The 27,180-nt window shown below is 36.3% G+C and overlaps 1 protein-coding gene across 1 annotated transcript; it reads right to left on the bottom strand.

Annotated features, from left to right (window-relative positions):
• Nucleotides 1–836: 836 nt before the first annotated feature.
• LOC128857318 (phospholipid-transporting ATPase ABCA3) lies at nucleotides 837–23,802 on the bottom strand. Its single transcript, XM_054093030.1, has 14 exons — nucleotides 23,568–23,802; nucleotides 22,741–23,305; nucleotides 22,534–22,677; nucleotides 19,341–20,558; nucleotides 13,227–13,497; nucleotides 12,672–13,164; nucleotides 9,421–9,764; nucleotides 9,228–9,353; nucleotides 8,952–9,161; nucleotides 6,941–7,079; nucleotides 6,700–6,882; nucleotides 3,128–3,787; nucleotides 1,214–1,279; nucleotides 837–1,151 (listed from the first exon to the last, which is right to left on the bottom strand). The coding sequence occupies exons 1-14, from the start codon at nucleotides 23,783–23,785 to the stop codon at nucleotides 959–961; spliced, it is 4,830 nt and encodes a 1,609-aa protein (XP_053949005.1). The 5' UTR covers nucleotides 23,786–23,802; the 3' UTR covers nucleotides 837–958.
• Nucleotides 23,803–27,180: the final 3,378 nt, after the last annotated feature.

Below are 27,180 nucleotides of genomic sequence, written 5' to 3'. Positions count from 1 at the left end.
AAATAAATATGTATATCTATTCGCGAAGTTCATAAATCACTGGCGGCATCATCCGTCCTTATTTCCTTGAGGAAGGAGCAGCCGTTACCAAGGATTGGGGGGGGGGGGGGGCGCTTTCGAGCCATGCTGACTAAATAATTGTTTCCAAAAATGTATCAGCTAAACATCGACGACATTGGTTTTAACAAGACGGCGCAACTTGCCACAAAGCGCTTTTAACAATCGTTTAATGCTGTGTTCAATTTCTCCTAAAAAACACCAAATATACATATGTAAATGGGCTAAAAAAAGTACGATAGAAAATAATTTTTCATTAAAAACCAACTCCAAAATTTTTACTGAAATCTCGGGTCTACAAGATGCGAGTCGAAACCACGTACTAAAAATACGTAATTTGAAATCATCATCATCATAGTTCCTCGAGCTCCGTTGCGGATCATATGGCCAAAGAAAAAATTTTCCACTCCGTTCGGTTCCCTGGATTTGCTTGTACCTGCTGCCACGTTAGGTTCACGGCTTTTATTTCACTTTCAATGCAACGGTGCCATGAGCTCCTAGGTCTGTTTCGGTGCCGGCGACCTTGAGGATTCCAGTCTACTGCTTGCCTGCTGATCTCCAAAGCTCCATTCCGTAGTGTATGGCCATCAACTAGCGCTGTCTGATTTCTTGCGCGAGTGGTTTTTATGGTAAGTAGGTGTTTGATATCCAATTGTCTGACCATCAAATACGCTGCGGTTTATAAAAAACTTGTAGCTTTTAAACGATTTCTGCTGATACTCACCATGTTTCAATTTAATTTAAAATACAAGCTTGAAAATGCCTTAAAATTGAAATTTTTTTTCCTTTATGAAACATTTCAAATTTGAGATTGTTCATATTTCTATCTACGAGTTTATGGCCACATATAAGAGACTTCATTTGGAATTATTATGAAGCGTATGGAAATCCGAAAACGCAATCAAGCGCTACTATCATGTTGTTTACTCCGATTTTCTTCAATTGAATTGAGAACATCCTGAAGGGTACCCTGGTTGATGCTATAATCGGCAATATTCAAGCGTCGCTTGTTTTTCTCCATGGAACCATACAAAAACGAGTAACTAACAATTGGAACTGGCAAATAAAATTTGAAGAAATCATCGATGCGTATCCTACAGGCCCAAAAACTATATAATGAATTCAATACTAATAAAACCTGTTAATTTCACTTAACTGTAATTCCGATTCTTCATGCAAGAAGGTCACAAAGCGAACTAAATTTTCGGAATCCTTATACAAACTGTAAACAAAAAATATGAAATTTATTTTATACTCATGCAGTTATTGTATATACTCATACAGTAGCCGACAAATATATGTATGTATGTACATTCTGTGAGAAAAATATCGGGAATGGTTCATTTAAAAAGCGCGCGTTACACATACGTTTAAATTTTTTTGCTGGAATGTTGATGTAACTGCCCTCCATAGTGTCGCAGAGTTTGCGCGTGATCTGTTGGCATTTAATTATATCAGTGAACCGCAGGTGAGCTCTGCGAATGGAACTTACACAATCAATTGGGCATGAGACGCGTGGTTGCTCGACTCGTTCCAAGAGAGTTGAATTTCTTTCAAAAAATTCATCGGAAGAAGGTGGCAGAGTTTCACATGCATACCAGTCAACAGGCGGCTGAATAACGCTATCCACATGAGCCGAAACACAAAAAACCACGTCAATGTGGGTCAAAAGTGAAAGTTATGCTACTCGTTTTCTTTGATTATCATGGTGTTGTGCACTCGGAATTCGTTCCAAATGGTTCTACGGTAAACAAAGAATATTATTTGGAAGTTATGCGACGTTTTTGTTTATGAGGAGCTTTTTCATGGCAGAAATACACTCGGAGGTTTGCCATTGCCTGCCGAGGGGCGACCGCTATTAGAAAAATGTTTTGTGGAACAATATCAAGACGCACACCACAAATAGGAGGAGGAGCTCGGCCAAACACCCAAAAAGGGTGTACGCGCCAATTATATATATATATATATATGCGACGTTTGAAGGAGGATGTGCGTAGGAAACGGCCCAAGTTGTGGAAAGAAAACTCTTAGATCTTGCACCATGATAACGCACCGCCTCACAAGGTTCATATTGTGAACTCTTTTTTGACCGAAAACTCGACAAATATCATCGAACAACCACCGTATTCACCGGATTAAGCCCTCTGTTACTTTTGCCTTAGTTCCTCAAGTTAAGATGATTCAATATCTACTGAAAAGTTCTATATCCTTGTTTATATGTAAAAAATAATGTTCAAACGACAAAATAAGGCATCTTGTGAACAAAACTCTGAATATATAATATTATTAGTATTTTCTTGAGTGTACATATTTGTAATAATCTTTTCCAAGCATCATGAATTGTATTTTTGTGTGGCAACAAGATCGATTACTTTTATCGTATATACGAGAATTGCCACAAATGTTGAATTGGGCTCACATCGGGACTTTGCACGGGTCATTCCAGAATTTCTAAATAGTTTTGGAATGGCTTGAAAATCTTTCTTCTCAAATTTGCCGTGTCGCATATGAAAATCGATTTCAAAACTTTCCTTTATAAATGTAGGTGAAGCTATTGGGTACGGTACGGTACATTAGACAGGGCTAGTTTACTGGGGCGGCAGACCTTGGTCGGGAAAAACCCGAGTCCTTCCGGTAAAGTAGAATCGGCTGCCATGGGAATGAAGCTATTTGTTCCTTCTTTTACTCTTTGTCGACGGGTCATTTGAGCATTTTCAAACTAAAAGTTTTTGTTTTTGTAATATAGTTACTAATTACTTTTTAGACAAAATATTTTCCGCAAATTTTTAAGTAAATATGTACACAACAGCTTTACGACCCAAGTATTATCGCGCTCCACTAATCAATAAAATGCGCTCATTGCACAGTTGAAACCAAAGCTAACGTTAAATGATACACCTAATTTTTGTTGACCTAGACTCCAGAGAAAGTACATATTGTATATACATACCTAGTTTAGTTATTATTGTGCTTACGGACAATATATTGAAACAACGAAATAATTCTTTGAGGAGTATACATAGTTTTGTCGGATATTGTATGAACAGTTAACGATATTTGGTCTACATACTTCTCTTTGGCTTCTTCAGCTGTTGTTCCATCAATATTCAATTTCACATATAAGTAGAAGCCTCTTGTATATCTACTTCGGAGGTATTGAACATTACCAATTGCCCACATCTCGCCCTCGTTATAGATAAGGACACGATCGGATAATGCCTCCAACTCATTCGCGTTCGATGTTGTGAACACAAGGGTTTTGCCTAAGAAACGCTTAAAGCGCAGAACATTCCATATTTCACGGCGAGCTTGTGGTCCAAGTCCACGGGTGGGTTCGTCCAGTACTATAACTGTTGGTTGTGCAATCATTGCGAGTGCTATGCTAATTTTGCGACGGCGATCAACGCTAAGAAGACGGATTTTCGTATCCATAAAAGAACTCATAATGAAGGAATTGGAAAGATCGCGCAACACTCCTTTGATATCTTTCTCTTCAATGCCGCGCAGCATGCAAAAGAAACGTAAAATCTCACGTGGCGTAAAGGTTATCCATAGACCGTGGTCTTGCGGCACAAATGACATTTTTGCAAGGGATTTTTTAAGTTCACATTTCATTTCGGTTCCATCAGCGAAAATATCACCAAAGGCGAATTTGTTTTCCCCAATAAGCTGTCCCGCCACAAAAGATTTACCACAATGATGTGTGCCATATATAGCCAGGCATTGACCCCTGGAGAATGCATTTATTAGGTAAGTTTATTATAATAATTATATTATTAATATTTAGCACTATCTAACAATACCAGAAGCTTTTTAACATAGGGTTTCAGAATCATTAGATCTGAGCCTGTATGTTTTGTTGTAGTTAAAATTTTTAGGGTTTGATGGTGTTTAAAAATGTTGAGAGGTATTTTGTAGAGCAATTAAAAAAAATGTAAACGAGTAATGCAAAAAAATATTGAATTTTTAGCTAGTCTGTTCGAATAAATGTACAGAGAAAATATCCAGCAGTAACTTGCAAGCGAGTAACGCACAATTCTCTTTCAAATAGAAAAATACCCAAAAAAGGACGCGAATGCAAAATTTACTGGCATCGAGGACAACTGATTGGCGTCTTGTTTTCTTAATCGCAAGCAGAACGCACTTCACAAAGAATACACTTTTGGCAGGCATATTGTTTCAATAGTTGAATTTTACTAAACAATCTGAATTTTCCTTTAATACTAATGCATCTGCAGTACTCTCTATTGAATTTCTTTCATGAATTTTAAAATTAGTTTGTCGCTTTGTTTGATTGCTTAAATGGCAACTGTCTTTAACCAGTAGTTTTTTTTGCATGAAAACAATCGACAGTTAGAGATTTTCTAGGAGGAATTAGCAACATCCCCTTCAAGTCAACTGCCACTTTGTGCTCTCAATTTTCCCACTTTGCATGTTCCTTGCGTAAGCGATTTCAATAATTATCAGGTTGTCGAACAGACTAAATATCTTAATATATTCAAATATTTCTAACGAAAGTCATGGTGGAAAGATTTTTATCATCCTTGAACGAAAGTTGCTTGGGACTTCTAAGATAAGTTCGTCAGTTCTAAAAATATACAACTTGAAAGCGGCCAATTCTGAATATAAAAGAAGAATCTAATGTTTGTTTGCTGATGTTACTGATTTTTAGGCACATCTGTACAGCTTAGATATTTTATCCCAAGAAAAAAAAAAAAACAAAATGTGTCTGATGAGTGTCCAAAAAAATAAAATTCAATAAATGGGAAAAACTTCTACACTTGGAAAAACAGATTTTCATTCAGTGGTTTCGGTATTTACAAGCCAACGTAAAGACTTTTCGAGCTGGTTTTAAAAGAAAAAAGAAAGAGGGCATTAACGTCTTTATTGCCGGAATTTTCAACAGCGCACACGCATTATAAAATACAATCAAGGATGATAGAATACATGGTTGAGCCTTCCGAATTCGCTGTGTCGTCAGAGCCCGTGAATAAACGAACAAAAGGAAGGGGAACTACTTGTTTGTGAAGAAAAATAGTATACGAAAGCAATATGTAGAAACTACCAAAGACCAGAAATTACACACACACACACGGCTTCATCCGTATAAAAACGCAAAAAAAAATTTATCCTGCAAGGATTTATATAAATTTGCGCTTTCACAATTTACCTCTTCAATTCATTAAATCTACTACGACGCACACTATCACAACTATTTAGTACATGTACAACTCGTAGCCGTACAGTAACGTCGACAATGTAGTAAATGGCAGTCAATTTTTCACAGGTCTAAAGTGTTGAGTAGTCCATAGATTTCGGAGCGATCATAGATATATGTATTTCGTCTATAGCGCAAAAAATCTGGTTACTCCACGTCAAAGTTCTATTAAACATAACCTCTAACTTTTTGACAATGTCAACACATTTAATGTCAATATTTAATCAGTGATTTATTTAGTCTAACTTCCGTACAGTTATCAAGTTTGAAAAGTTGTATACATATACAAGTATATAGAGATGCACTGAGGTTTATCTGGATTGAGCATTAATCCATTGTCAGAAGGCCTTCTGGTTATAAATTAGAAGTCAGTGTTTAAATTATTTATACTAAAATCAATAGAGCCAAGGAGATAACTAACATACTTATACAACTGAACATCATCTGCACAAATTGTAAGGGTTCAAGAATAAAGCCATGAAGTACACCTCTAGTTATATGTGAACATTTGGATAAGGTGTTACTAGCACATACTGCTTGTAAATGATCGCTGAGATACATATTCCCAAGATTTGATGACGACGTAGTGAAATTAAACAAGTTTTAAGATTAGAAGTTTATGGTTCACAGAGTCAAACATTTTGGAATAGAATCAAGTAAAGTAAGAAAGGTCATATTATTTTTGCCAATATTGAGTCTAATATCGTCCGAAAGTTTTAAGAGCACTGCTCCTATTGAATCTAAGCCCCGATGGCCATGGGTTCACCAATGAATTGTTACTCAGAAATGGTATATCCGCCGATGCATGTAACGCTACACAACTTTACTGACAAAACTATGGTAATATTGAAATCGGTCACAAGTGCGCACTCGTTTTACATTTTTTTTGCACAGCTGGTTTTCACTGGAAAATTTTTACTTGTAAAAAATTTATCTAGAAAAACATGCAACTACTGTCCCTCAAAATCAATTGCCAGTTTAATGTCTCAATTTACCCTTTGCAAATTTTCTGCATATTTTTGCCCACGAGAACACCAAAACGTGATAGTTTGTAAGTGAAGGGAGCTGTCAAACGAATGCAACTCGTTTTTAAAATTTACGATATTGTACAACATAGTCGACTAATAATAATCTTCCTTCAAAGACATAAAGTACATTTACATATGCAGTAATTAGCAATAAATCCACAAAATAATCTACCCGTTCACGTATCGCAGATTACCTGCAAAATGGACAATCAGCTGTCATTAATGTTTCGGAAGGTTTTTCTTCATAGAAATTGCCTTGGTGGAATATTTTGGAGTTTTTAGTTTGTTTATTGTTACGAATTATCGCGTACGTGAACAAATCTTTTATTATTTTACTGGTTACATTAGCAACAAGGTAACATTTTAAAATTAAATAATTGAAGTAAGAGTACTCACTCTTCAGCTAAAAATGAAATTGTGTTCAACGAGTTCTCTTTTTTCGGTATTTTATATTCCAATTGATCAACCATAAAACGTTGTTTAAGACTGCTTTGCATATTCTGATGGGCAACAAATTGCTTTAACTCCATTACATCGCGATCATCGTAAGGGTATGTTTTGGAATGAAGAGTTTTTACACTATAAAAAACTGGTGTAAATTTTCTATTTTAATTGAAAGAACTAAGTATACTCTCACTCTCTTTTCGATGCAAATCTTTTACGAGCTCTCCTTGATTCGATAAGATAAAGCGCAATAAACAGAAATAAAGCAGAAATCAGCATATAACAAATTGCTCCAAAAATTCCTGGATTTTCAAATTTGAAAATAGTTTTCACTGCAAAAGAATTAAATTAAAACAAAAGAAATAAGATATGTAAACGATAGTGTAGATCTGTACATTTATATGAACATTTAAAGACAAGAGATTTGCAGTACCACAAATTGTTAAATGTGAAAGGTTCATTATCTGCATATTACCAAGTGAGAACAGCATAGGTTGACCGTGTTATCTGATGAACTGCCGGTTGAGCTATTCGAATATGGTGAAAAGGAACTAATAAAGTATATGCACAAACTCCTATTCGAATTATATGAATTAGACATAATTGGAAAGGGCCGCATTTGCAATTTTCCCCCGGGGCCCGGATATGCTCTCTACGGCCCTGAGAATCGATTAGACTTTCGTGTCTAAGAGCGACAATTGACATATACTGGAGGCATCGGTCATTAAAATCATGTACATACATGTATCTTCTTTTAGCTGCTAAGAGCTATAACTGTCAAAGAGAAGTTTGTCCCACTTTAACAAAGAGTGAAAGTAGAGGAAGTAGTGTTGGATGGGGCTGAGAGTAATTAGGGATTCCAAGCGAAACTTAATTTTTCATTCTTCATATGGCCGTTCCAACAGAATGTTAAAATTTACAGAGTTTGTTGTGTACTATCCAGATGGGAAAAATTCTCATGTAGCCGTTAAAATTGAAGCCTCGCTTTTTGATTAGATTGCAATTTTCATTCGCGCTTGATAAGGTAATGTGATTGTTTCGAATAAGTTTTAGCGTATATTTTGTTTCTAAACTCAAAGATGACGTTTTTTTTTGTTAAACTAGGTCAACGCACAGCCCTTTTCCTTAGCCATAACCTTAACCATAGCAATCAACAACGATTATAGGTGAGCTGCTCTTATCTTATCTCTGGCATTTATTGTTAGTAATAACATCGCTCCACGATTAATTCTCTACTAAGGATTGTAATATAGAAGTTTTTGATAAAAATATACCGCTTTTTGGGAGGACATTTGATTGCTAACATTCAACGGTTGTAAAGTTCTATGCTGCATCTGAATGGAAAAGGGTTTGTATGAAAAACTTGTTTATAGTTCGAAATATTTTATGCAAATATTAGTTTGGGGAAGAAGAAATCGTTAGGCCTCTTCTGTTTGCCATTTCCTCGCTATCTCTATGCTCGATTAACTTGACGAAAAATTTGCATGCGAAAGCAACAACAAAGTATCGAGTAAGATTCGCCGCTTAGCTCATTAGGCCGCACTGCCTTACCAGCACATGTAATTTAAGGCAGTTCTCTTCCCGCGTTGCCGATATATGTGCATATGTTCATTTGCTTCATCTATTCGCCACTTGCTAAGCTTGGCGAAATAAAGAGGCTTATTATTTTCTGAGTAGATGGCTATAGTGATCGATATCTCGTAAAGTATAGATCGTGACATTTCACACTCCTGTTTTTGGTTTGTTCCATTCAGTAGTGATTTACAGCGTGCTCACAATGGAAGTCAACAAAGGGAAAATTCGGTAAATTTTACAGTTTTGCTTTGATAAAGGCGAAAATATAAGCCAGGCCGCTGATATTGTAAATGATGTTTATGGTACCTATGTATACTGTAACAGCTAATTACATACGTGCAATTTGGGTTTCGTCGATTTCGTTCAAGCACTTCACATATGTCGAAGAAAATTTCGATAAAATCATAGAAATAATCAAAGTTGTCCGGCATGTTAGTAGTCGTAGCATCGCCCAGTAGCTAAAGATCGGCAAAAATCGCGCAAAAATGTTACGCAAAAAGTAATGGATTTCTCTTTCCTTGCATAAAAAGTTTCACCATTTTTCGCACTCGGCATTTCTTAAACTTCAGCCAATTGCTAAAAGTTTATACGCAAGCTTTTAAAGCCATATGTATTAACTAGCTACTTACGACAACATTGCGACAGATAAGCGCAAATATCGTTCATATAACAGTCATCATCCTCCTCACATGCTTGGTCGCAATATAGTTCTTCCTTGGTTTGGGTATATACATTGCTTATACCTTCCATTAGCGAAAATGTGGGAAATATTGACCAAATATAAAAAAATATTTCATTGTTTGCCAAAACGTCCCAATATATAATGTACGAAAATATGCCTGTAACATCAATGACAAATTAATCATTATTATATTGAGGTTACTTGTGAAAATATTTAGTTTTACCTGTCACAATTTGTATTATAACTGCTATTAAAAATGCGGACCACATTGTCCAATAAAAGTATAAAGATAGAACATATATTAAGCCCAATCCCGGTATGCCATAGATAGTCATTAGTAACATTGCATCTAGGAATATAATATTTTACAGTTAGATCAATTTAAAAGTTTATATTTCATTACTTGAGACACTAACATAATTTGTCTGAGAAAGAGTATCCCTCGACAGGCGATAATGCGAGTATGATTGTGTATATGCCAATATATGAGAAGAAAGTTATGTAATCCCACATAAAGTTGATACACCAATAGCGTGCCATGCCGACACCGGCTATTTTTTGTAATGTCAGCAAGTGATATTTGCGTTCTTCCACCAGTGATACAATAAAACAAGCAATTGAGATCGGTATAGCAATACCTAAGACCATTGGTAATAGTAAATGAGTCTTCTGTTGGTCAATCATATGAATTTTGGCCCATAATGGAGTGTGTTCTGGATGGTTCTGAATGGTGGTTATGGATCTATCGGTTATCTCCTTGCTAGAGACAAATTTACAAATATTTGTTATATTTCATTATTTAAACTTATTATTAATTTCTAATTAATTTATGAAGTGATCAACTGTAGTAAATTGTAATAAAGCACAAAATAAGCTTATTTGAAGACTTGGTACCAAATTAGATGGATTAAAGCTTGAGTATCTCGTGTAATATAAATGCTGCACTTTAACCTCAAACTGCAAACTGCTTTTTTGATCACTTTTCAAATCGTACTCCTGTAAGTTATGTCGCAGAGAGTACGCAAGGTGTCAGATGGGTGAGGCAAGTAGAATATACGGTCTAATGTCAGCGATTTTTGAATCTAGCTTAGCTCTGTAGGAATTCTTCTAACTGAACCAACTGTGTCTAGCTGAAAAGCCTTAATGTATTTTCCTTAAATGAGTGAACAATCTGGAAAATGTTCATACCAATTTGTAAAAACAAAAGAAGAATACGGCGAAGTGTTCTACAAAAATTTATGCTTGCGGACACAAAAATGTATGCTTGCGGTTTCTCTAATATAGAAACCAAATGGTTTGGTCGACATAAACATCGTTCTGGCCAACCAATTACTAAAATGTCAATGAATTCAAGAAAAAATTTATGAAGAACGGCACAAATACAAGTAGTCATGACTTTGCTAGAAAACTAAACCTCCAACCGTATTCCAAAACAAAACAAAAAAACATGATGTGTAGGTGCCCCATGGACTAACGGTAAAAAATCAGAGCGAAGTCGCCCAATTTGTAAAGCCAATAATTAATGGTCATGAAAATTATATAACATGCGATCTCAACTCTCTCTACGTTAAACAGACAGCAGATTTTAAAAATATGACCAAAGCTGTGACAGGTAAAAAATAATTATAATCAAAACCCACGGAAATTAAATTTGTTTATTACTTTTACAAATGACAGAGTTATGAGAGCTATTATTATAATCAAAAAAATAGCTATTGAAAATTACTTAATGAACGAAACAATAAAAATTTACTATTTAAACATATAGTTTTATCCTCAAACCATAAGTACAGAATTTAAAAAATATTGGATGCTCAAAATCCTCCGTTTTTCATTGGTGCAAATTTGTGTCAATCATTTATTATAAAGAGTGGCTAGAATGCCAAGGGAACGATCAGGCACTAGATCTTCGCCCAATTGGAGAAAGAAAAAGGGGATGCCCGAGGAAAAGGTGGCTAGAAGATGTGGAAGCTGATCTTAGGAAAATGCGCGTGCAATGTTGGAGGGAAGTAGCTCTAAATCGAGATCGATGTCAAGAAGCTGTGAAGGAAGCAATAGTTCACCAAGGACTGTGACGCTAAGAAGAAGAAGAAGATTTATTATAAGAGCGTACCATTTCTGGCGCATGCCGATGATATTGACATCATCCGCCTTACAATCGAGCTGTTAGTTCTGCCTGTTCTAAGCCAGTTAAAGAAGCGAAGCGAATGGGTCCGGTGTTAAACGAGAACAAGATGAGGTACCGTCTGTCATCAAACAAACAGTCGGCAAAGTCGGGTTGAGTGTCGATCCATGTTACTGCTGACAGCTATATTTATTTTGAATTATGGAGATTTTCTTGTCAGTAGGCGCTTCTTTGAACCAAGTAGTAAAGTCCTTTATCGACGAACTAGAATCACACTTTATGAGTCTTTCGTGCATGACGTCGTGTTGTATGGCGCAGAAGCATGCACGATGAAAAAAACCGATGAAAGTGTTCGGGAAAAGATAATGCGGATAATGGCGACGGCAATATCGCAGTCGATGGAACAATAAGCTGTATGAGCTTTACGGTGACTGTGCATCGAATAAAGATTCAGCGGCTTCGGTGGCTTGCTCATGTCGTCCGAATGGCTACAAGCCAAGGGAAGAGAGGTGCTGGTGGTTGTTTTTTTGCATTGGTCAGGGCACAAGATCAGGTGGAGGAAGACTTGACTGAAGCGCTTTGTTAAACTCGGCCGAAATTGCTTAAGGGGTTACATGGACTTCCTGGCTTCAAAAAATCGAATTTTTTTTTGGCATATTAATTTCTACAACATCTCAAGAATATTATCCTAAATTTTCAAGTCGATCCGAATAATATTGTAGTTTCGGAGATACAGCCTTTGGAAAGTGTGCGCTCCTTGGAAAAATGTCTGCCAAAATTCCAATTTTTACTTTTATTTTCTTTCCTTCGTTCAAGCACGAGTTTATAGTCTTAACTAAAACACTTATTTTAGTTTTTTTATTTTCGATAATCCTGTCAGGAGTTATGCTGACAACGCGGGTGCACCTTTTTTTCGAGGGGTCACCGGAAAGGACGTCACAATGGAGGAGTTTTAATTTTTTTTTTTTTTTTTTTGAAAATTTCAGAAATTATTCTTTAAATATGTATCTATAAGACAGAAGAAAGTTTGAATTAAATAAATAATTTTTTACACAGAAAAAAAAAATTGAAAATAGGCCTTTTTTTACCCGACGAAGCCCATGTAACCCCTTAAGCAGTCAAGAAGAAGAAGAAAATTGTGTTAACATACTTGTTCCATATTTTCAATAAGTGACATGCCAAATTTTAGTTATTAGGGACCACTTTTTAGTTTGTACCAAGTTTGTGATAATTATCGATGGTTTTCGCATATCCCAAATACATGTAAAGGTGGATATATTAAGAGCGCGAAGTGGAATTTTATTTTGAGGAGAAGCTGCTAAAACTTTTACCAGTAGCAATTTGCCAGCAAGAAGAACAACTGATTTTGATTTTATATCCTTAAATTTACTTTAAATAGTGATAGGTAGACTATAGAATACTCGTAAAAACTATCAAACTATTCTATAGTTGAAAAAATTGAATTAACAGTTTTGATTCCCTCATCGAAAGATATATGTACTTATTAATCTCTAAGTATTTTTGTTTTAATAAGTAACTTACGCAAGGTAAATATTATGCATTAAATTCAGAACTACTGGAGCTGAATGAAATATACGTTGATTAATCCAACATGTGTATGTGTCGCCTTTAACTTCCACTGCACCAAATTTGTCTGTTACACTTCTTGATTCTTTTAAGAGCTGCCCGTAATGTGTATCTAAGCAGTCAAGTGATTTTTCATCGAATTTCATTGACTTTTCACCATAAGTTTTGCTCTTGATGACACTCTTAATTTGAATATTTTTACAGTCTTTTATCGTGTCTAAATTAAGATCTTTTGTAGCACCCAAATTTATCGGATTGTATCGCCCTGTTGGCAAACGCAGACTATGTTTAGCCATTATCGCAATTAAGATGATAAAGAGGAATGACACAGCAATCGTTATGAGGGGAATATAATTTGGTACTTGATGTATTAGTTTTTTGTTTAATAAAGCATAAGTTTGTTGCCGACCGAGTTTGTTAGGAGGAACAAATTTATATTTTAGTTTTTCTAAAATTAAACGAAAATATATACATATTAAAATTATTATTTCTACTAAGATTAACACATACCGTCACTAATGACTTGTTTGGTGTGTCTAATTCCCATTGACATGTAAACTTCAGCTAGTTCGCTACTAAGTGCTCGCAAATCAACTATTCCCAAATTGCGTTGTTCTTTTTCTAAATGTATCAACATATTTTGAAATTTCGGACGCATAATGATTGGTAGTTTATAGTATAGCAGTTCACCAATTTCATTTTCTGGCATTATTCCTGGTATAAATTTAGCAATTAGCTCGGTTATCGCTTCTGTGGATGTTGTTGGTAATTTAACTATTATCTAGGAAGCGACAGTGATTTGAACATTTATTAAATTTTATCGTGAATCATGAATAAGTAGTATCATATGTGGATGACCGTGTCAAAAAATATTTGTATACTTATACAAGCAATATGTCGCATACAATTTCCGCCGGCTAGTTTAATGCTGAACATCTCCCATTTATTTCTACGAGTACAGTATGTGGGTCGGTTACACTTACTTTGTTTTGCTTACTTTTCTTTTGTAAATTCGGATTTTTTATTAAATTAATTTTTACTTTTATGTAAATTTTTTAATTTATAGATTAAATAAGCAAATAAATCTCTTTCAGTCAACTTAAGCCTAAAAATTCGCGTTAATATATATACGTACTCAAACGTGAAAAAAATTAAAGTAGAAAAACAGTTTAATAATAAAAATAATAATAATTGATGCTTACACCCTGTGTTGGGTGTTTGACCGAACTCGTCCTCTTATTTGTGGTGTGCTTCTTGATGTTTGTTTGGTTTTTGCGAAGCTTTGCTCTTGCCTTCTGAAGGGCACCCGCTTTACGCTATGAAAAACTAAGATATTATAGTTTTATTATATTTCTTTCTCCGTTCGTTTGCGCGGGTGGTAGCTTGATTAAAAATTGAGATAATCTAATAATAATAATAATAATGAGTGTTTTCAAGATGCAAAAATGAGATAGATATATGAAGGGTTTTCCAATAAGAGATATTATTTTGATATTCAAAGAAAAATGCAATTTTTTTAAATAAATGAACGGATGTTTATTTCATTATAAAGAGAAAGGTATGCCGTTAATAGTGGAAAATAACATCAGGCAAATGACCACTACGACCACGCTTACAGGACAATATCCTTTTCATGAAATTTTCCATAATCGAATTGCAAAGTAGCTGCCCTATGTTCTCGATAGCCTCACGAATTCCATCTTTGATGTCCCTTGGTCCTAAAGAAAAAAGTCACAAGGTGTTAAATCACAAAATCTCGGTGGCCAATTGTGATCACCTCTTCGAGAGATAACACGGTCCAGAAACTTTTCGCGTAAAAGATCAATGGTTTCGTTGCTTGTGTGGCACACTTGTTGAAAATAAACGTTGTCCAGGTCAATACCATCCAATTCCGGCCATAAAAAATCGTTAATCATATCTCGATAGCGCAATCCATTCACCAATAGCACCTGTTATTGGAAAACCCTATAGTAGTTGCTCAGAATTATGAGAAGAGTCGATTTAGTCATGTCTGCCCATCCCTTAGTACGTACGATAACTCGAGTAAAAATTATTATATTATATTTTAATGAGATAGTACATATATTATACTATTACTCTTTGTCCAAAGTGGGTTGATATTGCAAATGTGCGAATCCCGTCGAAAACCACGCCCACCTCTCCTATTGCGGTAATTTTTGAAAGGTGATATTTTTTTTAATGACGAAAAATTACTAAAATTTCGCACAAATGATGAACCCATGAAAAGAATGACAATAAAAGCGAAGTTCAAGAAATTTGCGGTGACGCGCCTATTTTTGGGTAAATGTGCTATTTCGTCACGATTTAAAAAAACTCGCCCAATTGTGGTACACGTATTGCTCCCCACCTCATTTAGATCCGACTAAGTATCATTGAGATGGGATAAAATCCATGCCCACTTTTAAATGTTAAGACTAAATTTCTGTTCCTCCGTCTGATGTTACAAACAGAGCTCTCGATTTTATTCACACATTTTCCAACAGCCCGGGCGTATACGCAACCATCATGAACGACATTTCGCGACCGTCATTTGTAAACTAAACTCAAATGATTGCTCTAATGGAATTCGTACCATAAAATTCAGCTTTTGCTTGGGATCTGTTGAAGGTTGAGGAAAATTCTTCAAAATATCCTATTATGTGCTTTAAATTAATAAAACATGTTCAACTTATTCAGAAGGCGGCCTCTGTGAAAACTGCCATGCATACAAGGCATTTGCACATTCAATTCAAATTAACAAATCATATAAAATATGCTTGTTGCTGGAGTGGATTTTGATAAACTTCTTCAGTAAGGGGACTTACCCATCGAAATTCCTCCTCGTCACATGTATCTGACTTCCTTGGGAATATGAGAGTACAGCTTATGGGAGATGTATTCTTCCAGGTTAACCAACTTGTCGTGCTCCAACAACACTGGCGTGGTTATTGACCAATGTTTTCCATTTTCAATACTGAAGGGCCTAGGACAAAGGGTAATAAGGGCAAGGGTACCAAGCTTCCTTGAAGCATTTACACCCCTTTTTTGCACTAATTTAAAGAAAATAGATTCCTGCAGCAATGTTAACCCCGACATATAGGAGCGTGACATCTGACATGCAACCCAAAATTTAAAAACCAATGCACGAGTATCTGTAAAAAAATGAGCTAGGGACTGAAACTTGGCACGAATGCTTAAATTGTATATACCGCACTTATAGTAAAAAGTGATAGTTATGGGGAAATAAATTGAAATTTCCAAATCGCTTGTATCCGAAACCACTGTTACAGTTACAGCTACACAAATTGCCAATACTTGTCTTATAATACGTTCACATATAAGTAGATGATCTACTTTTTCGTGCTTAACTCCCAATCCGCAATTAAAAAGCAAGATTCCCCATATAAAATGTCTATAGATACAAAATTTCCTAGATAATAACCATACTTTTCGACATACAACTCTGTGTTTTCTATGTAATAGATCATTATTTTTACGCGCGGAAAGAAAAATGTCAAAGTAAAAACTAAATAAAATGGATGCCGGCAAAGAAAACAGGTTTGTAGACATAATTCTAATACAATGTTTGTTAGGTATTATTAACTAGGCATTCATATAACAGAAAAAAAGCGTGTGCCCATTAACGTGTGTCCTCTGATTTCTTATTAGGAAAGGTAATATCGAATTTCGAATGCGTATTGCTGCCTTAATGTTTTGAATCCTCAGTAAACGTCGTTTACGTGTTTCCTCCAACTGTTCATTATTAGCAGCCAATTGCGCAATTAAATTAGCTATTCCTTCTCCTTTTCTCCTCTTTTCTCCATTTTGTTAATAATAATTAAACAAACCAAAAACACCGAAATATTCCACCAAAATAATTTCTATGAATAAAAACTTTTCACAATAGTATTGACAGCTGATTGTCAATTTAGCAGGTAATCTGCCATATGTGAACGGGCAGATTAATTTTGTGGATTTATTGGAAATTACTGCATACTATATGTTAACATATTTTGTAAATTATTGTGAAAAGTGATAGATATTGGAAAAGGGGGCATATCACCTTCCACATTGCAGAGTTCAATTCAAATTGGAGAGAATCTATGTACTACTAGCGAAAACCCGCCCGTTCCGCTGGTCGTCTTTAAAACAGTCTAGATTAATTAAATAAATTAAGCCGAAAAATACTGTGTGTATTTTATAAAAATTCTCGCGCATGAATAGTAATGAAATAAATTTTAAATAGTAGTAGCAATTAAAAAACGTTTGATGTGATTTACTTTATTACTTTTTTTATTGTAATGCTCTTTGGTATACAATATTCTTCGTTTTTCCATGCGTTGTTGAATGAATGAACAATACCGATGGCTTGCCAACTCTTGAACATGAAACATATCAATACCACAAATTGATCAAGTTTGGCCTTGTGACTTATTAATAGTAATCGCGAATGCAAGGCGAACAGGAAATTGAAAACGTTTGAATTCAAACGGCATATCCGATGGTATCATTGGTATTCGCGGTATTAAAACGTCTTCACCAGAGTATTTTCCATTCAAAATTGTTGCTTCAATGACGTTATTAATCAATCTCTTAACTGTTAATCGAGTGCCATTACATAGTTGTGGTTGATTTATGTTTCTTAACATAATAATCGGTGCTCCTATTTTCAAGTTTAGCATGTGTGGCGGTAATCCAGTAAATCAAAGGAATTCAAAAATTCAGTGGGATAATTTACAATATCATCTTGATTTGTAACAGTGTCAACGGATATATGTTTGTTCTGGACTTGGTATGTTAGCCAAAATAGCCGCATTCATTTCATTCACATCTTTATTTTTGCCAGCCATGATGGCTTAGTGAAGCCAATCATGATTTTTGTAATTTTGAGGCAAATTTGGGAAAATACTTTCAATTGTTCTTTCGTTTGACTTATTTGACAAAAGTTTAGTTGTGAAGTTATTAAGCCAGTTAAATTATCGACAGGAACTTTGCCATTTCCAATATCCAATAATTGCTGTGAAAATTCAGCAGCTGATAGATCATTTTGCATTAGAACACGTACATTTGTAGTTAGTTTGAGTGTTTGAACATGTCTCCACAAATATGGTGATTTCAAACATGCAGCCAATTCATCTGCTACAGTTGCTCGAGGAATAACAGGCAGTGTTTGTCTAAAATCACCTGCCAGCAGCACTAAGGCACGACCAAACATTTCATTTTTACTACGTAAATCTCGTAATGTCCTATCAAGCGCTTCCTATGTGTTCAGGTGGAAATGACTTTTTTGCGCGAAGATAATATATAAAATAAGTTCTATTTACTCTTCTTAAATTTATATAAGCTTTTCCAGGCGAAGTAAAAAAAACTGGCATATATTTGCTTCAACCGTATATTTGTGAGCACACAGGTAGTACGTAAATATATGAATGATATAGGAAATATCTCATATTAGCTTAACCTTTCTGCAAAAAATTAAGGAAACGATCACCAATCACGCCGGCAATGATACAATGAATTTTTCACTATAACTGACGTTTATATAATAAGCGTATATGTAACATTTTAAAATTTTTTTAGAATTTTTTTTTTAATTTTTAATAATAAGTGGTCTTCCTCTTCCTCTTCCTGTAGCTATTCCTTTTCCTCTTCCATCTCCAGTTCCATCTCCTTTCTTTATCCCGGAAACGTGTAGTAAAAATTACTTCACTTAAAAGCTTTCATCAACAGCTTCCATCTGATACCCATATTGTACAAACACATCCAAGGGTACCTTGGTCCACCTTTTCGGCTATATCTCGAGACCCTGGTCACTCAGAGATCTAAAAAATACTCTGTATTAAAGCACTCATCAGTAGCTTTGATTTGATACCCACAATGTAAGAACGCATCCTAGGGTTACCCGGGTCCTCGTTTTGGCCTTCGGCAGCGCCACCTGGTAGCGAGTGGAATCAATAAGATTTTATTATACTAAACTTCACCGTGGAAAAATATATATATACCAAATTTCATAATAATCGGCCCAGACACACACGACCAAAATGTATTCAATTCTAATGAATGCTATGTGCGGTACAAAAAATACGTGCGGCAAATAGCAAAAACACACTCACTTAACCGACGCACCGCACACACACGCGTTATCGGATTTCAACCAAACTTCACAGAAACCTTTACTAAAGCAACACCAACAATGTGTGAAACTTTCATTGTTTCCCTTACACGCGTTGCTGAGATTACCCCGGACAAATGCACACTTTTTTTTGGCTTAATTTTTATATACATATATAGATTTACAGTGAGAACTGTTATTTGTCGAATTTTTGACCACAGGCAGTACTAGTATACCATATTATAACAGCTAAATCGGCTGCTCTCATCATTCTGAGCATTTTTGTGTATATATATCTACATTTATCTCAATTCCGTTACGCTACTATGTGTACAAAATAAGCGCGAGTCTAAAAACACAAGTATACGAATATGCTTCTGATTTCATGTCTGCTAATTTGCTGTGTTGCTCACTAAACTGCCTTAACGGTAGAGTAGCTCATGCCAAGTATTTGCGGGATAAATATACATATATTTGCTTAAAAAAAATTTTAAGCAGTTTTTTAATCTTACCAAATCGCAACCCACACCAAATTTATTTTTGAGAAAAAAAGGTGTGCCATATGATTGGAGAGCGCCTCCTCCGAGCATCGCAATGCGATCACCAACACCATCGGCTTCATTTACATCGAAAGTAGTCAATACAATAGCGCGATCGGCTTTTTCCTTATGCAAAATATTCCAGAATATGCGTCGCTCTTTGCTTTTCATATGAAGTGTAGGTTCATCAAGTAATATGATTTTTGTTCCTCCAGCAAGTACACAACCCAAGCTAAGCAAACGTTTTTGACTAAATGTTAAATTCTTTACCAATAATTTCCGTTCTATTCGAGTTGATCTAACCGATTCAAAAAAATTATCCAATTCCATGTTGATTTTTTCATTGTCTTTTTTCGAAAGCTTAATATGCATATAGTAAATTAAAGTCTCCTCGACAGTTAGCAAATCAAATAATGCATTGTTGGGCATGCAAACGTCTATTTGTTGACGGTATTTATTCCAACATTCATACAAATCTTCATTGTTAATTTGTACTCGTCCAAGAACTGGTCGGTTCCAACCTGCCAGTAGTTGAATAATTGCCGTTTTGCCAGAGCAATGTGGTCCCAATATGACTGTGATCTCGTTACCATAAATACGCATTGTAATATTTTTCAAATGCACTCTTCCTGAACTATATGTCGTATGCACATTTTTTAAACGTATGAATTCAACAGAACTTAAAGATCCAAATTCAGAATCTTGCCAAACTAACCTTTTTTCAGGTGTTAAACTATTTTTTGATTTCTTGGCTGGTTTATTCATTGTGGTAAGGCAATAGCCAGAGAAACATAAAGAAAATGGCAAAGTTTTGATATAAGGCCCCGGATTGAAATACTCAGCTAACGAGATTAGTATCCAATAAAAGAGGCAGCTTCCGGCCATGGTGAAAGTGGGATATAAAGATTCATCCCCACTTTGTAATGCGCGCATTCCATACGCAAATCCATTGTTGAAAAACCCAATGAAACAAATGGACAAGATCGGGTCCATACTTCTATGATGTTCCACTAAAATCGAAAATAGCGAGAACATGGTCAACCAAATCGTGGCACCAAATAGTACAGTGTGCGAAGCCTTATTTGAAACTGACACCAAAAAGACGACAGAAATCAAGAGCGCTATGTTGTAAACTATTAGAAAGAGGGCCAGTAGCAGTGATGAACCGGAGAATTTACCCTCAAGTGGAAGCTATTAAATTAGAAAAAAGTTTCTGAGTAAATGTATGTGTACATATAGATATACTTGTATATAGTAGTTACTACTATCTCTACGATTTGTAAAATATAGTTCTAAATATGGAAGACATAAATTGTATAAACTTAAAAAAGAGGCGTCTCTAAAAGCCAAAATATGTACATATGTTCAAAAATGATACAATCTATACGCAATAACACAATTAATTTTCAAACTAGCTGAAAGCCTCCGTTGCTAGCCCATTGTAATATTTTTTTTTTGCTATAAGATTTTGAAATATTTACTGCCACTCTGCGTTAATTAAAATTGCTGTTTACGGTATGTCCGCAAAGTGAAGAGAAAAATAGATGCTCTCTGATTTTCTTTACTCGCTGATTTGTTGTTGTTGTTAGAGTTGCTCACGTATATACTTTACGTATGCCGAGTATTAACGTGCTCACACTCACCAACGTATCGTAGTCCCTTTCCGCTGCCCGTAGGATACACAAAATTGAGCAAAACTTATCCCGTAGAGAACAACTGCGTTTTTTTAGTCGCATATTTACACAATACATCGGTTTGTGTGTGTTTGTGTTCGGTTGTATCGACACAATGTTGCTATTGATATTTTTCCATTCACACTTTTTCACACATCCGCGTTATCAGTTACAATTTTTAATTGTATAATAAGCCAAAACCAACAAATGCAAATAGTTCATTTATCTATAATTACCATTATTATATATTATTTTTAAGTTATTTTAATAAAAATTAAAATTTTTCAAGTTTATTTTGTAAATGATATCGAAATGTTCTGTTTGGCAACACTGTGTGGAGAAAGAGCAATCAACTCACACGATTCTATGGAAATTTCCAAAATCCTACGATAAAATCTACGATACTACGGAACGGAAAGGTGGTGAGAATTCATTTACATGGGACTCCCATTACAGATAAAAAAAGGCGGCCGCCGTAGCTGAATGGATTGGTTCGAATCTCCGTGCATTAAACAGCAAAATTATAGGAAAAAAAATGTCTAATAGCAGTCGCGCCTCGGCAGACAATGCCAAACCTCCGAGTATATTTCTGTCAAGAAAAACCTCCTCATAAAAACCATTTGCCGTTCAGAGTCGGCTTAAAATTGTAGTTCTCTTCGTTTGTGAAACAAGACGCACACCATCAATAGCGAAGTAGGAAGAACGCGTACATTTTTTATTTGCTTATTTTCTGATAGGTTAAAATCTTTTCCTTACATCCCTTTTACAGCTAACCCACATATATATCTATGGTCATCCGAAATGTATTTTCATGCTGAAGGTATGAAAATTAATCATATTTCAAATTAGTTTAATATAAGGGCAAAGATAAAGATTAAGCAAGGAAAGGTAAAGATGGAGAACAGGGTCGAAACAGAGGTAAAACTAGAGATGGAAACAAGAGGACAAAGATGAAGAGAAAATTGAAATGGAATAATTTATTAGTTCGAATTTTCCTAGAAAATAAAGTAAATAATTGGCGCGTATACTTCTGTTAGGTGTTTGGCAGAGCTCCAGCCGCTATTGGGGACATGCCTCTTGATGTTGTTCCACAAACAGAGTGACATACAGTTTTAAGCCGACTCGGAACGGTTAATGGTTTTCATGAGAAGCCTTTTCATGGTAGGAATACACTCGGATCATTTGCTGTTTTATGCCCGTAAATTCAAACCCGGGCACTTCCGAGTGGTAGTCAAGCGCCAACTATTCGGCCAGGGCGGCCGAAATTGTTCTTAGTAATTTTGTGAAGCGTATGGATGAAAGTCAAAATAAGCAGATGATAAGCAGAAGGTGTTTGTATGTAGGCTTTAAATATTTTCATTGACTAGAAGCTATGCTCTGGCTGATATACCTGCGATAGATTTACACATCGATGAAACAATACTGCGTATTGTACGATATGTGAATAAAGTATTTAAGAAAATACAGCCTGGCGAATAAAAGCAATTACTCACCGATACCAAAGTGACTATGAGTACATCCAAGATCAACAAGTGCATAAAAGAAACAATACCGCGGCCCATCCAATATTTCGCATAATCAAATCCATAACGCCAATGATGAGCTAAAATATTTTCTTCTCGCTCGCGTCCATATGTCTTAAGTAATTGAAATAAAATAATAAAAAAGAAAACAAAAAGACACATACACATTTTCCTTACCCAAAGCAAATTTAGAAATGGCAAAAAGAAGGTGAAATTGTAAAGAAACATCAAAATATTAGTATCGACCGCTCTGGTACACGTTTTAAATTTGGTGTGTTGTTGAAACGAACGAATTGAAACCTTTATAGCACTTGTATCTTTTTTATGCACCTGTGCTAGCCATTCCAGAAAGATGTGATGTTGTAACTGAAGGAATCCTTCTCGTATATATAAATCAACTTGCATATGGTTTTCCCTGTTGCTTGCGTCCTTCAAAATTATACCGCTACATCGAGTGGCCCACAATTTTTCACCGTCATGATCTGGTCCTGTTGTACGAAACTCATTCGGGAAATGTATGGTAACATTTAGACAAGATGGAGTTGTTGAAGTGAGTTCAATAGCTGCTAGTGACTTATTGCTTTGGAATCTGTGCATCATTGCACTTTCAGTTTTATATGCCTTTGGTTCCGATAATGCCAAACTGCTCGCAACACCCTTCATTAAATTGGTAGCCGTCGTTTCTTCTGGACTATATACAAGTTTTACTGGAACTGGTTCTCCAGCGGCACCCAATAAAGTCCTTAGTGGAAATATTATGGTAAAATAAAATAAATTAATGGCTTGCTGAAATCGTGATAGCATTTATAAAAATATTGTAGCTTTTAATTTTGATTATTTTCATTGCTACTATTTCAAGCTCTTATACAAATTGAATCATTTCGGCGTAATTATGTTATTCTTGTATTAATGAAAACTACACAAAAAAAACGATAAAATACGTTTAAATCTTTTTTTCTAATTTCAAAAACAGAAAACTAAATTTCTTGCAAGCCGCAACTTACTTCAAAATTTCCAGATTATCCAGATTTTGTTCATCATGAATCACAAGTTTTCCATGCTCATCCTCAGTCAAATCTTGTGGTTCCGTCGGGTTTGAGGGAAATAAAACAACAATTAAAAAACAAACGATTACAATTACTATTTCAGCTATGGTTTTCTTTAAGGAACGAATTTCAACTTTCCAATTTTTAGAGATGATTGTTTTGAGTGTGGCAGGCATTGTAGCAGACTTTTCGCGAACTGAAAATAATTGTACATATCAAAGTATCCAAATTCAATATAAAAACTATGGGAATTAAAAACTTCAAATTTCGAAAATGTGGCAGCTATGTTGACTGCCTGAAATTGAAAGAAGTTAAAACTAATTTTAAATAAAGAGAACTCCAGTAAAAATTGCCCGAAAATTATTAATTAATAATTATTTTATTTTCTCATCCAATACATAACTGACCTTAAAGATCAAGATCTTTCTGTTCTGCATACTGTAGCAGGTTAAACTCCTACCTATCCCGAATCGACCCTGACATACTAAACATATGTCCTTCATGAGAAGGCACCCCGCACGACACTAATCATCTTAAAGGTGGGGGGAAATTTCACATGCCCCATCAAACCCACTCATCTAAGACCGCTCTCCCTCTAGACCCAACCTGTCGAAACAGCAAGTTTCCTCGGCCTACCGTTAGATGAGCTAGACGAAGGCGACCGATGATCTACACTACACTGACAGGGTTAAGTATACTGCTACAACAACAACATCAAGAATTTGCTCTCAAATTTCAATAAACTCGCACTCCTTTACTAACACACTCGCACTTTTACAACCTGACTATTACGAATTTGTAAATACACTTTCGTGTTTCCCTTTACGAAGATTCTGCTGTAAATAAACGATGAATGATAATGGAGTGACTGGACCTAAGGGAAACCCGAGTTCGATAATGCACCTCAGCACATTTCAGTAGCCCAGATCAACCTACATCAGACAGTGGCGGCTTCGGCCGTCATAGCACGTAGGTCTGGGAGGATCTGGGCATAACACCGACTCAAGAACCTACTCAAGACCTACAAGCACCAGGTAGGAAACTGCAGTTGAAGAAAGCTACTACTCATATTAGGATGCGATGCCTATGCGCACAGCGACGCATTGGCATGTACCAACTCCAGTTAGAAGGGTTAGTCTCTTTCAAAATGATCAATATCACTTAAGGGAACCCGAGAAGAAACCACAGGAACAAGAACCTCCCAGCGCGTGCGAATTTAATAAAACCAAACGCACAGTCTGCTGGAATGAATATGCTACCATTCTAACTAAATATACATAGTAATAAGATAAGAAAAGCAAAGAGGGATGGTTTTAGGAAGTTCTGCGCAGAAATCACCTAAACCCCCGTTGCGGCAACATTCCACGAGCTTTGGCTAAAAAAAACAGATGGCACATATACGAGCAATAAGGGCATCTTACTGGCTACATATTTTTCGAGAGCGGTGACCCATATCCCGGAGCCCTGTATTGGGCTCTCAAGACCGACCTAATCACCTAGTCAATACAATACTCCGGTGGCTGATGGAATCTGCGCCGTAGTATTACACCAAGACGGTGTTGTAATTTTACCACATCTTGCTGGAATAATCGAGATAGTCTCGTACTGGTCCACATATGTATCAAGAGTGCGGAGATGAGCAGAAGTTGTTTTCATACCAAAAATAAGAAAAAAGGACTATTCATTGGCCAATTCCTTCGGACCGGATAGTCTTACCTTATTTTTATTAAAAGCAGTTGAGAAGATTATTGGCAATTAAATCAGATCACAGACTTCGCCGATGACATCAGCCTCCTCTCTCACAAACTCTCTGATATGCAAGCGACACAAGCGAAAAGCGGACAAGCTAGTCGCGCTGGCACGCACTATCGGACTGGAGGTCAACATCGCCGAGACCAAGGCTATGAGAGTTAAACACAATAACGCATGTCAGATATTGGTTGACGGATGCCCGGTGGAATTTGTCGAAAGCTTCTGCTACCTCGACAGTATTATCACGGCAGATGGTGGAGTAGATGAAGATGTAAACTGCAGGCTAAACAAAGCAAGGGCGGCATTCGGGCGAATGCATACATTAGGGGGGAGTTAGCAAATCTCCAGGCGCACTAAACTACGAATATTCGGCTCATGCGGGATGTTCGAATTGTTGTAGGGAAGCGAAACAGGGGTGGTCTCTAATACCATCACACAGAGGCTACAATTCTTCATCAACAAATAGCTCCGCATCATCTGCAGAATATTCTGACCAAAAACCATGAGTAACGACGCAGGACGACGAGGCACCCATCCTTAGGCAAATTAAACGCAGAAACGATTAATAGGTCACACATTGAGAAAACCACCAGATAACATCACGAGAATGGCACTGGACTGGAACCCGCAAGGGAGCAGATTCGCGGGGGACCAAAAAACACTTGGCGAAGGTCGATGCTGCGCGAACTAGCAGATGCCGACATCTCATGGGACGGTGCAAAAACAACAGCACAGAACCGTGTCCGATGGAAGTCTTGTCGAAGCCCTATGCTCCTGAGAGGAGTGAACACGAAAAAAAAGCTCAGATCAAACACTCTGTGAACAACATCCTTCCATCCAAACCAACTTACAAGGCAAGAAGTTCTACTGGTGCTATACTGTATCAGCTATCTACGGAGATTCTGAGTGATTTGGACTGTGATCGCCTCTCACCCCGAAGTATATCGCGCACTAGAGATGAGAAACGTGCAAAGACTTATCTGCAAATGCATAGAGTCCCTGCTACAGACAAAGATAGATGAAACCGCAACGGTGGACAGTACAATTCTACTTCAAACAAGTAAAAAGTGCCCGCAGGGGCACCCCTATCGTTGACTTAATGCACTTGCTGATAAACAATGGCATCCGCTGTCAGGGATATGCGGTTGGCGTTGAAATCATAGCAAGAAGTAAGTTCCAGAATACTCTTTTACTCTACGACATGCTCTCTTCGTCAGCATGGTGTGCTGGGTTGGGTCTGAACATAAATCCATCCAAAACAGTCATCAGGAAATAAGCCCCACCAGGCATGAGGGAAATCAATATGGGCGGGTTTACTGCTAGAATGGTCGCGAAGTTAAGTGCCTTGGCATTATCCTGGATGCCAAGCTTAACTGGAACAGGCACGCTGACTCAACCTTGACTAACGCAACTAAAGCTCTCATGCTATGCAAACGTTTAGCAGAAAAATCCTGTGGTTGTGGCCCAATAAAGTTAAGATGGATGTGCATTATAATAATTAGGCCAACGATAACATAAAGAACGGTCGCGTGGGTATCGAAGGCTGCCTTTTCGACAGTGTGGATAGATCGAAGTGCCAAGCTTCCAATTTATTCATTCTTTCAAACGATGGAAAAAAAATTCATAAATAGCGAAGTATTGCAATTCATAGAGCTATGCAAAAGCCATGAGGTTCTTCAAATCGTGTTCCATCCTCAAACCTGGAAGTTTAATCATATTTTGTGGTCATAGAGCCTAATGATAAATATAATTTTCCTCAAATTAAATATTTTATATTTGATATGTACTTTTTTTTGTACATATTAAGTGGTATATATTT

Source organism: Anastrepha ludens, chromosome 3 (assembly GCF_028408465.1).
Source record: "Anastrepha ludens isolate Willacy chromosome 3, idAnaLude1.1, whole genome shotgun sequence".
NCBI classification, from domain to species: domain Eukaryota; kingdom Metazoa; phylum Arthropoda; class Insecta; order Diptera; family Tephritidae; genus Anastrepha; species Anastrepha ludens.
The sequence above is the reverse complement of the archived record's forward strand: the minus strand, read 5'-3'. Positions and strand labels throughout refer to the sequence as shown.